General features: G+C 41.4%; 2 protein-coding genes across 2 annotated transcripts in view; both read left to right on the forward strand.

Annotated features, from left to right (window-relative positions):
• The first annotated feature begins 847 nt into the window (after positions 1-847).
• Positions 848-6,648, forward strand: rpl38 (ribosomal protein L38). The gene is made up of 4 exons (XM_080747084.1): positions 848-982; positions 2,374-2,434; positions 4,817-4,939; positions 6,579-6,648. Exons 1-4 carry the CDS (start codon positions 980-982, stop codon positions 6,602-6,604), a joined length of 213 nt encoding a protein of 70 aa, XP_080603210.1. The 5' UTR covers positions 848-979; the 3' UTR covers positions 6,605-6,648.
• Positions 6,649-8,429: 1,781 nt separating this feature from the next.
• The window catches only part of ttyh2 (tweety family member 2), a 162,608-nt gene continuing 153,170 nt past the window's right edge, over positions 8,430-17,867 (forward strand). The window contains 1 exon segment of the mRNA XM_080748098.1: positions 8,430-8,959. Within this exon segment, the coding sequence (XP_080604224.1) occupies positions 8,831-8,959 (129 nt within the window). The 5' untranslated portion in view covers positions 8,430-8,830.

A 17,867-nucleotide genomic window follows, 5' to 3' on the forward strand; every position in this document is an offset into this window, starting at 1 on the left:
TAGGTAATAACTTGATTGATTGATTGATTGAATGATTGATTGATTGATTGATTGATTGATTGAAGACTTTATTAGAAGTTTGCATGGGAAAGGGTAACTCATGTAGTTCTGGTACAAGCAAAGGTCAACTAAAAGGATATAACACAGAAAGAAAGCTTTTGGTTTTTTTGGGGGGGCTTGTTTCAAAATTTACATTTCCATGTCAGGCCATTAGTTTAGTTTATAGGCCTATTGTTTTATAATAAAACGCCACTGTCGCCATGGATTAAGTAACCAACATAAAAGCAATCTAAACCAGTGGACCCAAAACTGGTCCCAAACCAAACTAGTGAAAATAGAAGCTCGCAGCGCGTTGTGAGCTTGTAGATTGTTATTTGTTATTATATTATATTATTTTATTATTAATTGCATGTATTACTAGATGTGTTTGTTTGCTTTAATATATTTAAAATAGATTTTTTTGGGGCAAATATTTTGAAATATGTAGGTATATACTTAACTTTTTAGCTCCTTTTGGAACCTCTCCCTCCGCTCGGAGCTGCATAGCGGAGGGAGAGGTTCCGAAAGGAGCTATATACTTTGTAACGTAGGAAAAGAAAAAAATAGATGTGTACTACTCAAGTAAAAGACCGACGCTGATCGGGCACATTGTTTTGAGTTTTATCATTTCTGTCCTTCGCGTCGTGCCGTAGCCGCAGTATATAACAACAGCAAAGCGGAAATGACGTCCCTTTTTCATCCTTCTCTGGCTGACACTGTGAGTTTCCGCATCATCTTCATCCACGAAATAACGTTTTACAATCATAAACCATCCTCTTTCACACTTACAAATACCACCAAATGTACATTAAACCACGATATATGTGTCCATCGGCCAGATGACTGCATATGAATTATTATTCCAGAGCGTTTCAATGAGCCGCATTCTAAACTCCACTATTTCTCTCCTCTCCAGGGTTGAGGCCACTGAAACGGCAACATGGTGAGATTTTAACTTTCTATCAGCTTAACGTGGCTTCACATGGCTTATAATAACGTTCTTCTTCTTAGCGTGGCATTGTTGTGCTTTCGCCCGTGTCTGCTAATCTTGAGCTTCTGTCGGTTCGCTTTGCTGGAAGCTAATGTTGCTAATGCTAACCAGCGTAGCCGCAGGCGCGCCGATGATGATAGACCTTCAAGCCCACAAGACGCTGCTTCCTCTGCACGCTATGGGCTTGTAGACCTGCCTTTACCGGCCTCAATGCATTGCCAGACGAATACAGCTATCGGGGAGCTAGGCTATGTTGTTAATCAGTGAACGGAGATCATGATGGGATTGAGTTGTTACTTGGTTGCCTACTGCCAGCAAGCTAGTATTTTATAGCTGGTTGTAGTTCCTAGTATTCTAGTGGGTTCTGTAGTCAGCCATGGATGCTAAGTTTGCTAACTGCTGTCTCTAAGCCAGAAGGTAAACACTACTGCAACTCAAACTTTGTCGCATCACAAGAATGCAGATTTTGGGTGGGTGAATTAAATGATTTGTTTTGTATACGCTCCCAACATTTGTAGCTTCAAAAATATCCAATAATGGGGGAGACATGGCGAAACTATATCAAGAATGAATGGGCTGCATGGTCAAAATGGAAATAAATTAGTCAGAATTGTCAATGTAAATAGCCTAAAGACAACACTTTAACACCATTCTCATTGGGCACAATAACTACAGTATTACGTTCACCATGATTAAGTCTCAAGTTTGTCAACACTGCCATTCATCCACTTGACTATTTTTAAAACTTTACTGTATTGCTATAGTGCTTAGGGTGAATGTCCCATTGACAGCAAACTAGAATCACTCTTATTTAAAACCCATTTAAACTGGGAAAGCATCTGTCTTAGATCTTTTGCATTGTCTATTCAAAAATGGGAGATATTCAATTAACAGTGAAGCACTTTGTGCTACACTGCAAGTTTGTACAAACATCTGCCATTTTTGGTCTTCGGGTCTTAATGGGTCGTGAGTCATAACAGCACGTCAGACATGGCAGTTCATGCGTAGAGAAGGCACAAGTACAACACCATTGAAGTTTATTCAAAGTCATAAATGTACGATCATAACTGCAGGTGATCCAAACATCCCAGGCTGTAGTGCCGGTGATGATTTTTCACACTTGCTAGAACAAAGATTGGACCATCTTTTGCTTAGTTTCGTCAACTACGATATCTGAGATCCACCAGTCCACTGACAAGATGTAAAAAAAAAAATGTGATTATCTTTGTCTACTACCATGAACTTGCTCTATGCCTGTATTTGTTGCAGTATGCGTGACAAGTGTATTTCACTGAAATCAGTCAATGCTTTGTCCTTAATTGTCCTTTGTTTTCGTTTCACAGCCACGAAAGATCGAAGAAATCAAAGATTTCCTGCTGACGGCAAGGAGGAAGGATGCCAAGTGTAAGTTAGTTTATTTTTTATCATGGTTGTCAGCTGCCTGTGTCGGCTAGTTAATAGAACTTTTAAATTCAAGAGACTCATTTGTCACGCACTCACAAGTACAAGCAGTGATTGATTGATTGATTGAAGAATTTATTAGAAGTTTGCAATAGAAAAAAGTACAGTTTCATGACAGTACAAATCACTGGTACAAGGTCAACTAAAAGGAGATCCTAGAAAGCCGAGGCTTATTTCCACAGGAACCACACTAAGTATCTCATATAACATTGAAAGACAGATGGATAGAACATAGTACTTTATCTAGGATAATATCAGTTTCAAAAGCATAACATCAAATACAAAGGCAGAAAAAAAGAAAGGGGGGGGGAGCATGGGGGCTTAGTGTATTTACAAGTCACGGGTAGCAGCTGTCTGAAGGTGACTTCATACCAATTTTGAAGGAGGCTAGGGATTTGCTCTCCTTTAAGGCTTGTGGAAGGGCGTTCCACATGTTGATGGTATAGCAGGAGAACGAGTTGGCGCCTTGTTTAGTGTTAAATCTACGTTGATGATGATTAGTGGAGCTGCCTCTGGTGTTGTGATTGTGAACATCCTTGACCTTTAAGAAGTAGTTTGCCAGGTACATGGGTATCTTGGAGGTGTAGTGAATCTTGTACACCAGGCCCATTGCAAGATGCCGTGCTCTGTCAGCTACTTTGAGCCACCCCACGCTTTCGTGGTGATGATCGGTAAGGTGGGTCTGAGGTGGAAGACCAAGCACAACCCTAATTAGTTTGTTCTGGGCTGTTTGGAGCTTTAACTTTAAGGCAGCTGGGGCGTCGGCGTCGCGATACCAGACAAGGACTCCGTAATCAATGAGGGGCCCAATAAGAGCACCTCCTAGTGTCTTTCGAGATTTAATATTGATCAGCGGGGCAACCCTTTGCAAGAAACGAATTCGTTGGTTGACTTTTTTGATCACCTTGGTAGTCATTTTTTCACTGGATAGGTTAGCCTCCAGGATGCAACCCAGGTAGCAGATGTGTTTTTTTTTTCTTTCTATCACAGTGTCACCTACTTTAATTGTGAAATGTTGGTGTCATCATTAAGTTACCTATAAAAGACTATGTACTTATTTTTTCTTTATCTATTGGTTAATTAATTTAGCATACTGTCTACAAATGTAGGATCTTCAATTTGTGCTCTTCGGAGTTAGAATAACACTAATGATGAAGGAAAATGCAGTTGACTGCAAGCTGAATAGAAAACATGGAAGAAATGAATTCCCAGGAGTTAAGAGGCACTGGCCTGGAATACATTTGATGCTTGAGACTGTGGACATGCTTAGTTGGAAAACCTTTTTCCAACCTGATTAGAACTGGGTCAAGCCAGTAAATATCCAGGTGACTACGTGTTGCGTTCTGTCGGTGTTTTTGTGTTTGTCTGATATGTGAAAAAATTGATTTGAATGCAAAAATGTAGTATGCCAAAGCAAATTCCTATGTGTATTACACAATGGTTAATAAAGAAATCTGAATCTGAGTCGGGTCAAAACGCAAGTAGTACAGGTGATGAAGGAAAGACAAGTTGCTCTTTCTTAAAAGCTATAAAGTGTCAAACATCAACAGGCAGTCTGAAAAATGTATTCGTTTTTATCTGTCTTAACCCATTAAGACCTGAGGCCGATTCTACAAATGTGTTAAACCAAAAACAGTTTTTGCGCTGTATCCGTGGTTCTCAAACTTGCATGTCAAGCACACCAAAAATTATATGTATTTGGCCATGAACCCCATCTTAAAAATTCCAGGGACCCCCAGAATCAAAGATTTGAATTTAAAATGTATATATTCAAAGATATGCACATTCTCATGATTTTCAGAAATGGCAGATCTACAAGCTCCTAGTGCGGTACTAAGTGACACGCTTTGAACTTGTACATCTGCCATTTTTGAATAGCCAAAGCATACAATTATGTGCTTTACAACTGTACTTCAATAGTTATATAATCTCAAGTCTGATAACTACTGATTTAGGAGGCATTTGTTGAATCAATGGGCCTCTGGTCTTAATGGGTTGTGGAAATCATAACGGCATGTCAGACATGCAAGTTTATTCGTAGAGAAGGCACAGGTACAGCAGCATTGAAGTGTATTCAAGTCGTAATGTACGATATAACTGCAGGTGATCCAAACATCCCAGGCTGCTGTGCCGGTGATGAATTTTCACACTTGCTAGAACAAAGAATGGACCAAGTGCTTAGTTTCGTCAACTTCCGAAATCTTGAGTTCCACCGGTCCACTGACATTCACCCCCCCCTATTGCAGCTGACGTCCCCTGGCAGAAGTTTGTGAAAATGTCCTTTTTGTAACTAGATGCGTCTTTGTTTTCTCTCGTCCCCTCCAGCCGTCAAGATCAAGAAGAACAAGGACAATGTGAAGTTCAAGGTGCGCTGCAGCAGGTACCTGTACACCCTGGTCATCACCGACAAGGAGAAGGCTGAGAAGCTCAAGCAGTCCCTGCCCCCAGGTCAGTCGAGTGCCTGTAGACCATGACTGTAGGCCGCTGTGGTCACCAGGGTCCCAAATAACTAAACTTTTTTTTTTAACCAGCCAAAAAGGTGCAGCATACACCTTTAGTGTTGCATATCATGCATAAAGGTAAATTGCATCTGAACCCGCAATGCCGATATCTGGCTACAAAAATAAACATTCGCCAAAGTGTTTTCTAAAACGTACACACCAAATCTCCCTGCATTTGGTGACGGCTGGTGTTAATTTGGGACCGTGTTGGCAACTACACCAGGCTAAGAAAATGCATGCCTGAGATGTGCTAGTGCTGCACTTTAAGATGTGATTGTGGTCAAGGTTGTCTTGTACATAGTGAACCTGCTGAGGTGACCGTTGAACTTGCTTGGATTTATTGCCTCACTTTTTGGCAGAAGTAGTTGAAATTGCCATGATGATGATGCCAGGAACTTGAATTCTATGCACAAAATTAAATTGAACATTGCTTGGATCCACTTAAGAATTTAGTGTACATGTGAGCCTAATTTAAGGGTTTTTCCATTTGTTTAGTTAAAGGTGCTGTAAGTGAAATTTTATTTGGGTTAAAACAACGTTTTTGTTGGAAATCAGGCTATAGACTAGTGTAGTGTTTGTTTACGAACTGGGTCTCTCCATCTCGCCGGCACTTAAATAAACGGAATTCTATTTTTATCCACAACTTTCCAACGTCCCATCGTGCATTGCGCAGAAGGTGTGCGGCAGCTTCCGGCGCCTCAGCCTAGTGTGATCTACAAGCTCACAACGGTTGCATCTGTGACGCGATGGGAGCTTGTATGTCAGCTGTGTGTCCCACAGATAATGCTACAGTAAATTCTTGCGGAAACGGGTGGATAGCGTTCCAATATTGTCTGACCCTTTTTGTTTTGGTTCATCACTTAAATTACACTTATCCTGTATGTGTTCTCCATCCTGATGGGGTGAAATTGGTATCCTGGCCTGAAAATGTCTTGTGTACTAAAGTGGATCGATGGGAGACCTTTTTTTAATGAACAAACACTAAAGCTTAACTATAACTAGAACCTGTAGCATCCAAATTCCGTCACATTAGTGGCCATCTGACAGACATTTCATGCAATCTGTTGTGAAAGTGGTAATGTCTTTTAACTAAGCAAGTCTATGCAACACAGCAGGCTTCTCCGTGCCTGAGGTGCCTTTATACGCTTGCTAGAACAAAGAATGGACCAAAGTGCTTAGTTTTCGCCAACTTCCGAAACCTTGAGTTCCACCGGTCCACTGACAATGACGAGATGCAAAAACAAAACATTTTTGTGGTGATGGAGCGGAGTTCCTGGAAGTTGTGCTCCAACTGTGTCATCTGCATGGATTAAAGTTATCAGTCGCCACGACTGATTTCAGTCATTTGGATTCCATAGAAGACGCATGTTGTGCAGTGAAAATTGCCTATCTACAAGCTCTCAATGCGTCACATTTTCAGTTGATATTATAGTATTAAAGTGGTAAAACTAGCTATATGTTCTGAAGCGTCTTCCATAAATCAGTCGTGGGATTTTGTTTTGCTTTAATCCATGCATCTGGTCGTTATTTTATTCTACACAGCCTGTAAACTATATTCTAACACCATCTCAATCTCTGTTTTTCAGGTCTGGCCGTGAAGGAGCTGAAATAAGTCCTTTGTTATGTACAGATTGTAATAAAAATTGGAAAACCAGATTTCTTGGTCCTGTCAATGTTTTATTTTATTTTCCTTTAATGCCTTTGTTGTATTGTTTAATGCCAGTATTGCTATGCCAGGCCCAGCCATGCAGATTGCAGATTTATCTGCAAGTGTTCTTATCATAACATAAGTTTTTTTCATAGTTCTAGTCAAACTGGGTTTTTGTCATTGGTTGGAGTGTCCACAAGATGGCAGACTTTGAGCAAATTAAAAGTGGCTGAGGAAAAATTTGCCTGCAACAATCTAGTCCTTTGTAAACAAACAAATTAGCCGATTACGCTGTCTAATTCATTGCAACTGCATCAAGGTGTTTTGCCAGGGGCTAAAATGTTTATGGGAGTTTGCTAATGGATAATGCATAGCAAAATCTTGATCTCTTGACATGAATCAGCTGTTGCACCATTTAATAATTGCATACAATAGTCAGTTCGAAGCCTGTAACCTAATGAAACATGCTCAGTTTATTTTTAATGCACTGACCAATGGTAATTAATCAACTTGATTCTCAAGTGGGTTCAGGGAAACTCCATGCAGGGGCTAAATATGTGGTTACTTGAGTTTTGATTATACATGGCAGTGGTTCTTAAACTGTGGTCCTTGAGGGGGTTCCAGGTGGTCCCCAAGCTAAGTGATTGAGAGTTTGTAACCAAATGGACATATCATTTTAGATCTTTAACTGTTTAATTTTATGCTCAAGTGGTGTTCTGTATTAGAGGAAAAATCTCATCAAATGGTGGTCCCTGGCTCAAATGCCGAATAAATAATTGACCTTGACATGAAAAAGGTTAAACCACTGATAGATGGGGATTCGTGTAGCCTACCAACTGGATGTCCTTGAAACTTCAGGTTTGAGATAATTACTTATCAACATAACCCTTTTTTTTTTTACAAAGCCTTTTTTTTTTACACTGAAACCATCACATCTATGAAGGATTTCATTCTTTTTGCTGTCTATTGGATGGACAGTGACAAGTTGACAGCTACTGGAACATTTCTCCATAAAATGTGCTTCCGACAAGCCTTTTTGTTTCCAACTTCATCCACTAGATGGCAGTACAGTGACTTGTCAGAGCCCTATCAGGAAATTCTAATTTAATCGGGCTAACAGGGCTTTTCAGTACAGTAAGAGGTCACGATGTTTCAGTAATAAAACACGATATGTCCAGTAGTGTCCTGGATTTGTGTGCTCATATATATATATTCGTGACGTGACGCTTATTAATGTGAGCGTGCCCGCGTGCCGGCCAGCGTAATTGCGCGTCCATGGACACCGTTGTCGTGTATCTATTCTGCATCTAGCTTAAGGCAAGACCCAAATTCAGAGTGAACATTTTTAATTTCAAATATTGCTTCTGGCAGTTCTGTGGGTCACGGACCCTGGATCAAAATATTTTGAAATGGGGTCCGCAGCCATATAGGCTACATATCAATTTGGGGGTCCTTTACATGATAATGTTTAAGAACTACGATTCTACAATGTCTTAAATCCTAACAGTGGGAAAAAAACGTATGTTTGCTATCAGTGGTTCTCAAAGTTTGTCATGTCATGGACCCCCAAATGATATGTATTTGGCCGCGGGCGGACCCCCATCTTAAAATAGTGTTTCAGGGACCCCCAGAGGGCCCAGAAGCAAAGATTTGAGTAAAAAATGCTGTTCACTCTGAATTATTTGTGTCTTGCCTTAAGCTAGATGCAGAATAGAAACACGCACACCCGTTGGGCTTCTCTCCAGACTCCAGTCCGTGTCAGTGTGGGATGATCGGAGCGTGTCAGACGGCGTGGGACGGTGGCTTTTGGACGGATCTTCTGCTGCGGGACAGTTGGGGACTTAAAAAACGCACAGAGGAGGAATCGGGGAGACATGAGCGCGCTGTGAAGAATAACCCAAAGAAATCCGGAGCTTGTCCCATGTTTTGCGGCGTTGTTGTCGCCTCCGTGTGACTTGTGTCTTTTGTCTCATGTTGTTGTGGTGGCTGCTATAGTAGTAGTAGTGTGACAGGCGCTTCTTCAATCTCCACAGACCCTTTTGTTACTGGATATGAGACTGGATTGAGATAGCGGACCGGACTACCCTCGGTGTCCGCTGCTTGGGGGTCGGGGTGTGAAGATACGGGAGGTTTTAATTCACACAGCCCCTAACTTTTCTCTCCTGTGTGGAAAAGGCTGGAGAGGAGATCATGTCTTCTGCTCGGGTGGATTACATCGCTCCTTGGTGGACTTACTGGCTCCACAATTTCCCCCACATCAACCTGAGGTTCCAGACCACTGACAACGCGTTCGAGCCCGAAGATCAGAACTACCAGCAGGTTAGTCAGTAGTCAGTACATACACAATACACAGACAGGGGTGGACCACAATAGAAACAAGTCCTTGTGGCTTTTTGTGTCATCCTTTTTAGCATCGTTGTACAATCGGTACCACTGTACTAATTATTTGCCATCTGTTAATAAAGTATTCATTCATGCAGGCCAGTCTGCAGTGGGACATCTGTTAATTTAACTCTGAGAGTGCACAAGTCCAGCGCATCCTCAGAGTTAGAGACCTGACAAGAGTCCATATTATAAGGACCCCTTGTGGTTTGTTTGATTGATTGATTGATTGATTGATTGATTGAAGACTTTATTAGAAGCTTGCGAAAAGGTACAGTGTCATGACAGTACAGATCAACTAAGGTAAACTAAAAGGATCAACACCTCAACAAAAAGCCTTTGGGCTTGTTTTTGGGGTCCTTTTTTAACTCATAACATTGAATGACAGACAAAGACAACACAATAAATCGTAAAACACAATGCATAGGCCTTATAAATGGTATTTACAGTCACATCATCTTTGAGCGTATAGTCTGCAAACCCCTGGCACTTCTTGTTTTGATTCATATCACAAAACCAATCGGTACAGTAGCAGAATGCGTTAATAGGCTACTGGCATATCGTCATTGGTTGGAGGTGGTTTCCCTCCCTTATCTTCCACTGACACATTTAGAAGCTGGTGGTGATTGGTGAAACCACCCACTGGTTCACAACATCACATGCAGCGCAGCTTAAGCTCAATACTAACTGCCTGGCTGGGTGAATGTGTTATCACATGTCACGTTGGAACAAGCTATTTTATCTGCTTATGTCAGGAGTCAGGAGACTGTATTCTAAGTTTAAGTTTAAAGGACACACGGAAAAAGTTGTTTTTACATTGAGTAATGGTTGACATTTGTAAAACAATGAGGTTGACACACACACGCACACACACACACACACACACGCACACACACACACACACACACACACACACACACACACACACACACACACACACACACACACACACACACACACACACACAGCGTGTGTGAGAGAGAGAGATGTCTGACTAAAAATGCACAACTTTTATAGTTTCGTATGCAATACAGCTCTCTCTTTACACTTTTATTTGGTCTCATTTATAATTTATATTTAATTGTACATGCTTTGTTTTGATTGTCTTGTTCCACTTAAAGAGAGACAGAGAGAAAGAGATGAGACAGACAGACAGACAGACAGACAGACAGACAGAGAAAGAGAGACAGAGAAAGAGAGACAGAGATGAGACAGACAGACAGACAGACAGACAGACAGACAGACAGACAGACAGACAGACAGACAGACAGACAGACAGACAGAGAAAGAGAGAGACAGAGAAAGCATTGGAATACATTTCTTCTCATGGGAGTCACAACAATTCCCACAGCCTCCCTCTCTCCAGAAGAGGTGACAGTGACAGTAGTGTGTGCGTGTGACTCATGCCTTTGAAGTCACACAGAAGAGAGGCAATGAGGATGTAAATTAATTTTCTTCACATGTAGCCTATGAATATGGAATTTCTTTAGCATTTAATTTGTTAAGCATTTCAAAGCTCAGTGCCTCCGGGGCCCTGGCACGGCTGGCAGTATTGGACAGTAAGTAACTAAGTACATTTACTTAGTTACTTATATTTGAACGGTTTTGGACCGTTTAAAGGACTTTATGAATTAACCACTAGACTAGACCCCTGTTTCAAATATAGTGAAAATAGCAGATCTACAAATCAAGCTCATCTGTCATTTTCACTATTATTGACTTAAAAAGAAAACAAATTCCTCTGGACAATGTTAGAATTTGTTTGGAAAATGTCTAAATTGAAACAGCAATGCATTGATTATTTTAAAATTAGAACATGTACTTTGCAATGTTTTACTTTTGAATGTGCGCCAGTACTTTAACTCAAGTACAAATTAGACAAAGCAACTTTCACTTAGTACTTGATTAATATTTGACCATGAGTAGCTATACTCTATTGACTCAAGTACTGGGGGTTGAGTAGTTTGTCCACCGCTGGGCCCTGGTAGTGCACACTGTCCAGGGTCGAGGCCAGTGAGAACACTAATAGATCACCTCTGATAGAAGTTCACTAGTAGTTCACTCACAGTTCCTATGTGTGTCCAGCCGACAGCATGCAGACTTTGATGTGTGTCCAGTCTACAGCATGTGTAGAGTCTGGAGACCAGGGGTGGCAGTGGCTCGGGGGTAGTGCATCCGGATGATAAACCATGAGGTTCCCAGTTCAATCCCGGACTCCCCCAGAGTTAGTGTCGAAGTGTCCTTGAGCAAGATGCTGAACCCCTAATTGCTCCCGATGTGCTGGTTGGTGCCTTGCATGGTTTCCTCCGCCATCGGTGTATGAGTGTGTGTGAATGGGTGAATGTAAAAATGTAAAAAATCTAATGTAAAGAGCTTTCGATACAAATATACCGGTATATAAAAAACGCTATATAAATGAACCAGGGTTCTTTGACGTTTTCAGGCCATGGCTAAGAGAGAGATGAAGCAGGGAACCCCCTTACACCCACAAATTATTGTATGAAATTGTGTTGCAGATTAAACCTTTTCATCGATTTCATAGATAGATTCATAGACACATTTGACAGCACTATCATCAGTCCATGGATTCATGTTAATGTGTGTTTTTAGACATTTAACCGTCAATACTTAGTAAACTTGACCTTTCATTCTTCTCTTGGTCTGCTCTTTTGGCTCCACACCAAACCTCTTTGCAGAAAATAGCCGATCTCTGCGAGGCGGTGAGACCTTGTGGATCTGCTTTTGGCTAAAGTTCTCCTCAGAATAGGGATGCAAGGGTTCAAGTGGTTAATGTAAAAAACATTATCCTATCACAAAGATGTGGCGGCCACCCTGTTGTAACTCTGAGGACCCCCTAGGGGTCCCGGACCCCCTGTTGAAGACCCCTGCAGTAGACTGTGATGAATAGATAGACTCAATAGTGCTGATGGGGCTGTTGCTGCTGCTGCTGATGATGATTATGATGATGATGAGTCACATGGGAGTTCTGCTTCCTGCTGACTAAACGGTCATCCTGAACACACAGCCAACCAACTGGCTGGGAAAACCCCTACATCACAACCACACACATCCATCCATCTCTCTCTGTCTCTGTCTCTGTCTCTCTCTCTCTCTGTCTATCTCATACAGTCTTCTCTCTCGCATTCTCCCCATTTCTTTCTTTCTTTTTTCTTTCATTCTGTGTTGTGATTCAGAATTCTTTGCTGTGAATTTCATTGACGGTGAATGGTGTTTCAGCTGAATCCATCCTCTCTGTAAGAAAGCAGCGGGCTCTGAGAATTAAGATGACACTGGGTTTGTAGATCGGCATGTTTTTGGCAAACATCACTTGGCGTAGAGGGGTGAAAAGGACGGGTCCAAGTATAGATCCCTGAGGTCCCCAGTCAACCAAGTATAAGGTTTTAAGTTACTTTAAGTGGTTACACAACACACATTGAGAACGAGAGCTAACAGAAGATATGACCTTAGTTTGCACAAGCCATTTTACTTGACCCGGACATATTATTAATATGAGTCACTCATCATAACTGATTCAGAAGTCAGCAAGATGGGATGGGAATAGATCAGAAACATGATGATCAAGCAAGCAGATGACAGACAACTTTGCACTTCAGCAGTGACATCCTGAATAATCAGGTTTGCAGTGTGTTGATAAACGAGGAAAAGCACATCATGGTGTCATTAACATATTTGTATGCTTACACAGATTAGGAGTGATTAAATATAGTTATAGGATTATGTACAGATTCTGGGATTTAGGTCGCGGCTTGCATAATTATGACACTATGCTTTCTCTCTCTCTCTCACTCTCTCTCTCTCTCTCTCTCTCTCTCTCTCTCTCTCTCTCTCTCTATCTCAATTTTCAATTCAAAGGAGCTTTAATGGCATGAAAAAAAACATACGTTTACATTGGCAAAGCAAAAGTGGAGCATTGCCACTTAGAGGGAAGACTATCTTACAAATGTAAACAATTGTGCATTTTCTGTCTGAACTAGTTATACATCCATATAGGAAAGGTTAGCTAGATATAAACCTTTGAAAGCAATATTTCAATGTGTTGGATTCACTTGGTTTAAACCTTCGCGACAAATGGCAGCAATTTATTCAAATGTAACTACTTTGAATAAATTCAAATGTTTTCTCTCTCTCTGTCTCTCTTTCTCTGTCTCTCTATTTCATGCTTGATACTTGTGTCTTGTCGTTAAAAGTGACAGTAGTGTCACAGTTGAGCTATGGGAGCTGATAAGGGAGTTTGGTGGTAACTTGGCACGCGCGCACACACACACACACACACACACACACACACACACACACACACACACACACACACACACACACACACACACACACACACACACACACACACACACACACACACACACACACACACACACACACACAGCCTCTGGAAATTTGTGTATCGGCCAAGTTGTTCATTCTTCATAACTAGTGTTTGTGTCCCTTTCATTGACATTTGGTTTCCATCTGGCTGATGAATTAACGACCAGGCAACGTAATCTCCCTGCTGTGTGTTTTTTGGGTGTGTGTGTGAGTCCACTCATGCTGGCAACAACAAGCCACTAAATGACGCTATAGAATAGATGTTTCCACACGGTCCAACGCTGCCTGATGGGACTCGCTTCTCAACATTGTCATGCAGGCCGTGACCCCCCAAAAGAATCACTGGGGATCCCCACCCTGACAAGCGCTTGGGATGTAGGAGTTGAAGCATTCAGTCTTTTGACTTGTTATTATCCACAGATAAACAATGTGAAAATAGCAGATCTACAAGCTCAAAACGCCTCGCGATGCGAGGCGTTGTCGGCTTGTAGATCCGCTATTTTCACAATATTGGCCTCATTCTTACAGTAGATTATTGGCCATTGTTTGACCAGTTTTTATAGTTTAGTTTGTCGATTACCTTTGATGCAGTACTGACCAGTACAAGGCTATTAACCAAAAACATATCGTTATGATCCGAAATGTGTGATTAACCACTGAACCCTTGTATGTTGTACAATGTTGGCATACAAAAATAGTGACACGCTGCACTCGATATGTTGTTTTTTTAAGTCGCATCACCCCATTAGCCCTATAGTCCATGTTGCCTGATGAAACTTGCTAAAGAAGAGCCTGTGGTGACAGGAGAAAGGCTCATGCTTGTCTTGGATTGTGGGTTCTGTAAAGAGCTATGAATAGATGTTTACAATGGGACTTTGATGAAACAGCCTAGCTTTATATAGTTGGTATAGAGATTAAATGGTTGTTAAACCAGTTTCAACCTGGTGTCCCTATTTTATTTTGGGCATGTCAAAGAAAAAGAAAAGAAGAGAAAGGCCTAGGGGGGGGGGAGGGGGGGGGGGGGGGGGAGTTGGAAAATATCACGACACCTGGATCTAACGCCTATTATTAATTAGATTAGCTGCAGCTGTGCTGCTTACATCACAGCGTACTATAAGGTTAGCTTTATGCAGCCTGCCATGTTTTTACCCTGCTGTAGTGTTTAACCTGAACCAGAAACCAAACAAAAGTAGCACAAGAGTCCCGCAGGGCTCTACACTAGGCTCTCTCTTGTTTCTGCAGAAAATAGCTGATCTAGAAGCTCACACCATGTTGTAACACATCTTACTGTGAGTTTGAAGATCAGCTATTTTCACCAAATGTTTAACTCAGAAAGGGGACACTATGGTTCAAGTGGTTGACCCATTAAAACTGGGAAGGCATCTGTGTTGTACTTTGGCTATTAAAAAATAACAAATTTACAAGCTCACAGATATAAGCTTATAGATCTGCTATTTTTTTTTTAAATATTGAAAAGGTATGCCTTTATTGATATAGGCACTGTAAGCTATACAGTAGGTTGACAGGAAACGGGGAGAGAGATGGGGTGTGTGGGTGACACGCAGCAACGGTCGTCGGGATCAGGACTCGAACCCGCGACACGACTACAAGCCTAGGTATTGTAGGTGACTAACATTTTAAACTCAAAATGTAAGGGGAGGTCCCCAGTCAAATTCATACAGTATCATTTCGGAGGTCCTTGACATAAAAAGTTTCGAGCACCACAGATTTCTCAGGAAACTGTGAAACGGCCTCAGGTCTTAATGGGTTCCCAAAATTACCTTTTTTCTAGTGATTACTCATGCCGTGGAGACTTGAGTTCAAAAATATGTTTTGTTTTTTTGTCGCATTCCTAAGACATTGATTCCATTGATTCCAAATGCATTTGGGTCATCATCCGGAATCAATGGGGGTAAATCATTTTGGGGGTGAACTACTCCTTTAAGAAGACATTGTTGCGTTGTATTGGGTCTCAGTGTGGCTCTCCCACAGCATTTCATTGCTGGTGATTAAAAGCTGCTATTCTGTTTCATTGATATTCACTTAGCAGTTAGCACATGGCATTACATTATTCTCCATCACAGGCAAATTAAATCCTTAGCGGAGGCTAATCTAAATTGTTTCAGAGGAATTGCTGATGTGGGTCTCTCTCTCTCTCTCTCTTTCTCCCACTCTCAGTGTTAATAGGTGGGGGTTTGGCTGGGTGGTCAGAGGAGGGGGATTGTAATTGGCCAGTTATAGTGTGTGGAGATTGTGGAATTCCTCATTGGCTGTGTGGCCCATAGAATGCGTTGGAATGCCAGGGGTCGCAACCTTTCACTGTGCTTGCTTTTTTTCGCACAGCTTTGCGTGCCTTTGTCACTCTGTGTGTGTGTGTGTGTGCGTGTGTGCGTGCGTGCGTGCGTGCGTGCGTGTATCAGTAGTTTAAAGTATCCAAGTACATTTATTCAAGTACTGTACAATTTTCAGTAGCCTACCTTTGTACTCCACTATCTCAGATGCAAATATCATACTTTTACTCCACTACAATTATTTTAAAACTTTTGTTACTTGTTACTTTACCCCCATTGACAAATTGGCAAATTTATTATAATCAAATTATTGTCTTAGGAATGCAACAAAAACAAAACAAAGATATTATTGAACTCAAGTCTCCATGGGGTGAGTAATCAATAGAAAAATTTTCATTTTCAGGGTGAACCACTTACTCAATTAAGAAAGAAATGCGAGTTTTCCACCACTGCGTGCGTGTACATGCGTGCGTGTCTGTGTGTGTGTCTGCGTGCGACCGTGCGTGCGTGCGTGCGTGCGTGCGTGCGTGCGTGCATGCGTGCAAGTAGTAGCAGGGATGGCTGCGTCCCAGCTATGTCAGGCCCCCAGCCTCTCGCCCCTGGCTTGGACAGTGTACTTGTTGTCAGTAATGGAATGTCAAGTCAGTTCAATGTGAATCACCTGATCACAGTCAGACCCTCGTTCCCTGTTTCCTGACAATGCCTCTCCAGACCAACTGAAGGGCCTGTTGTCACCATTATGAAAAGTTAGTTGACGATTAACTGCCCCTCAAATTTGCCATTAAACCGTTTAATTGTGTCGTTGAACAGTGGAACATTCTGAATAGAAATGACGTTTCTGTTTGGGCTTCTAGGCGTCCTAAACAAAAGGTGTGCACTGCCGTGCAGATTATGACAAGTAACTTACATAATTGTGTAACTATATACTACTTATAATATGAATAGTGGAAATAGCTGATCTACAAGCTACTTGGGCTTGTAGATCTTGAAAAGATGTTTGAAAATACATGGCAATTTATCAACATGGCAAATGATTACGATTATGACGATTAGAAAGATTATGCGGAATATAATTGCGATTATATCATAATTGGCGAATATTACAATATTACTAATTGTGACAGGCCTACGGGCAGCTCCACGCTCGCGTTTAAAATGTGTTTCCAATGCTGTGAATCAGATGATATTCTGATCTAATTGACACTAAGAAATAGTGACCGACCGATATATCGCTTTGGCCATATCGGTATGCACCAATATGCGACGATATGCGACCGATATGACCAATATAACCGATATGCGACCGATATGACCGATATAACAGATATAACTTTTTTTAGGGGCTAGTGAAAGTTACAAGTATGGTTTGTGCGATATGAAATGTGAGCTTACCATAATCACAGTAATCCTTAATCATATTCCATCATATTCAAGGGCTTTTGGAGAGAAATGAGACTCCAGTCCAGTTAGAGCACTGCAGATTGGAGGTCTGTGGCTCGGTTTAAGAAAGCAGCAGTCTGAATCTGTAGTATGTATGACTGTCACTGTACCTTGTCATAATCATATTGGTGCAAAATCTTTACACAATCCACATATTAAGAGTAAAAGGCCTGTTTTATATATATGTATATAATATCGGTATCGTATCGGTGATGGCCCCCCTCTCTAGAATCGGTATTGTATCGGATCACAAAAATTTCTATTTGGTCAGTCACTACTAAGAAAGCAGCAAGCTTATAAGCAAAGAAATAAGATTTTATGGATATAAAATATTATTAAACACATTCACTCTGCTGCACTTTATTTCAACTGTTAAGTCCTCTTCAAAAAGGATCAAAACTAGCCTATCTAAGCCCACAGTTACAACGTTTGAACATTCTCGCCTATAATGACTCACCATAGGCCCAGACCCCTCAGTCAGGCTGTAATCATTGCTTCACTTCAGCACTCCTCATACTATGATTCCATATCTGATCTAGAAGCTGTTTTATTCTCTACTCTGCTGCTTATTTCCATGCACAATGAAACCCTCAGTGTTAATTGGTGTGTCGGGTCTCTTGAGAGCCTGTGTGTGTGTGTGTGTGTGTGTGTGTGTGTGTGTGTGTGTGTGTGTGTGTGTGTGTGTGTGTGTGTGTGTGTGTGTGTGTGTGTGTGTGTGTGTGTGTGTGTGTGTGTGTGTGTGTGTGTGTGTGTGTGTGTGTGTGTGTGTGTGT

Source organism: Nannobrachium achirus, assembly GCF_963921795.1.
Source record: "Nannobrachium achirus genome assembly, chromosome: 18".
Taxonomy (NCBI): domain Eukaryota; kingdom Metazoa; phylum Chordata; class Actinopteri; order Myctophiformes; family Myctophidae; genus Nannobrachium; species Nannobrachium achirus.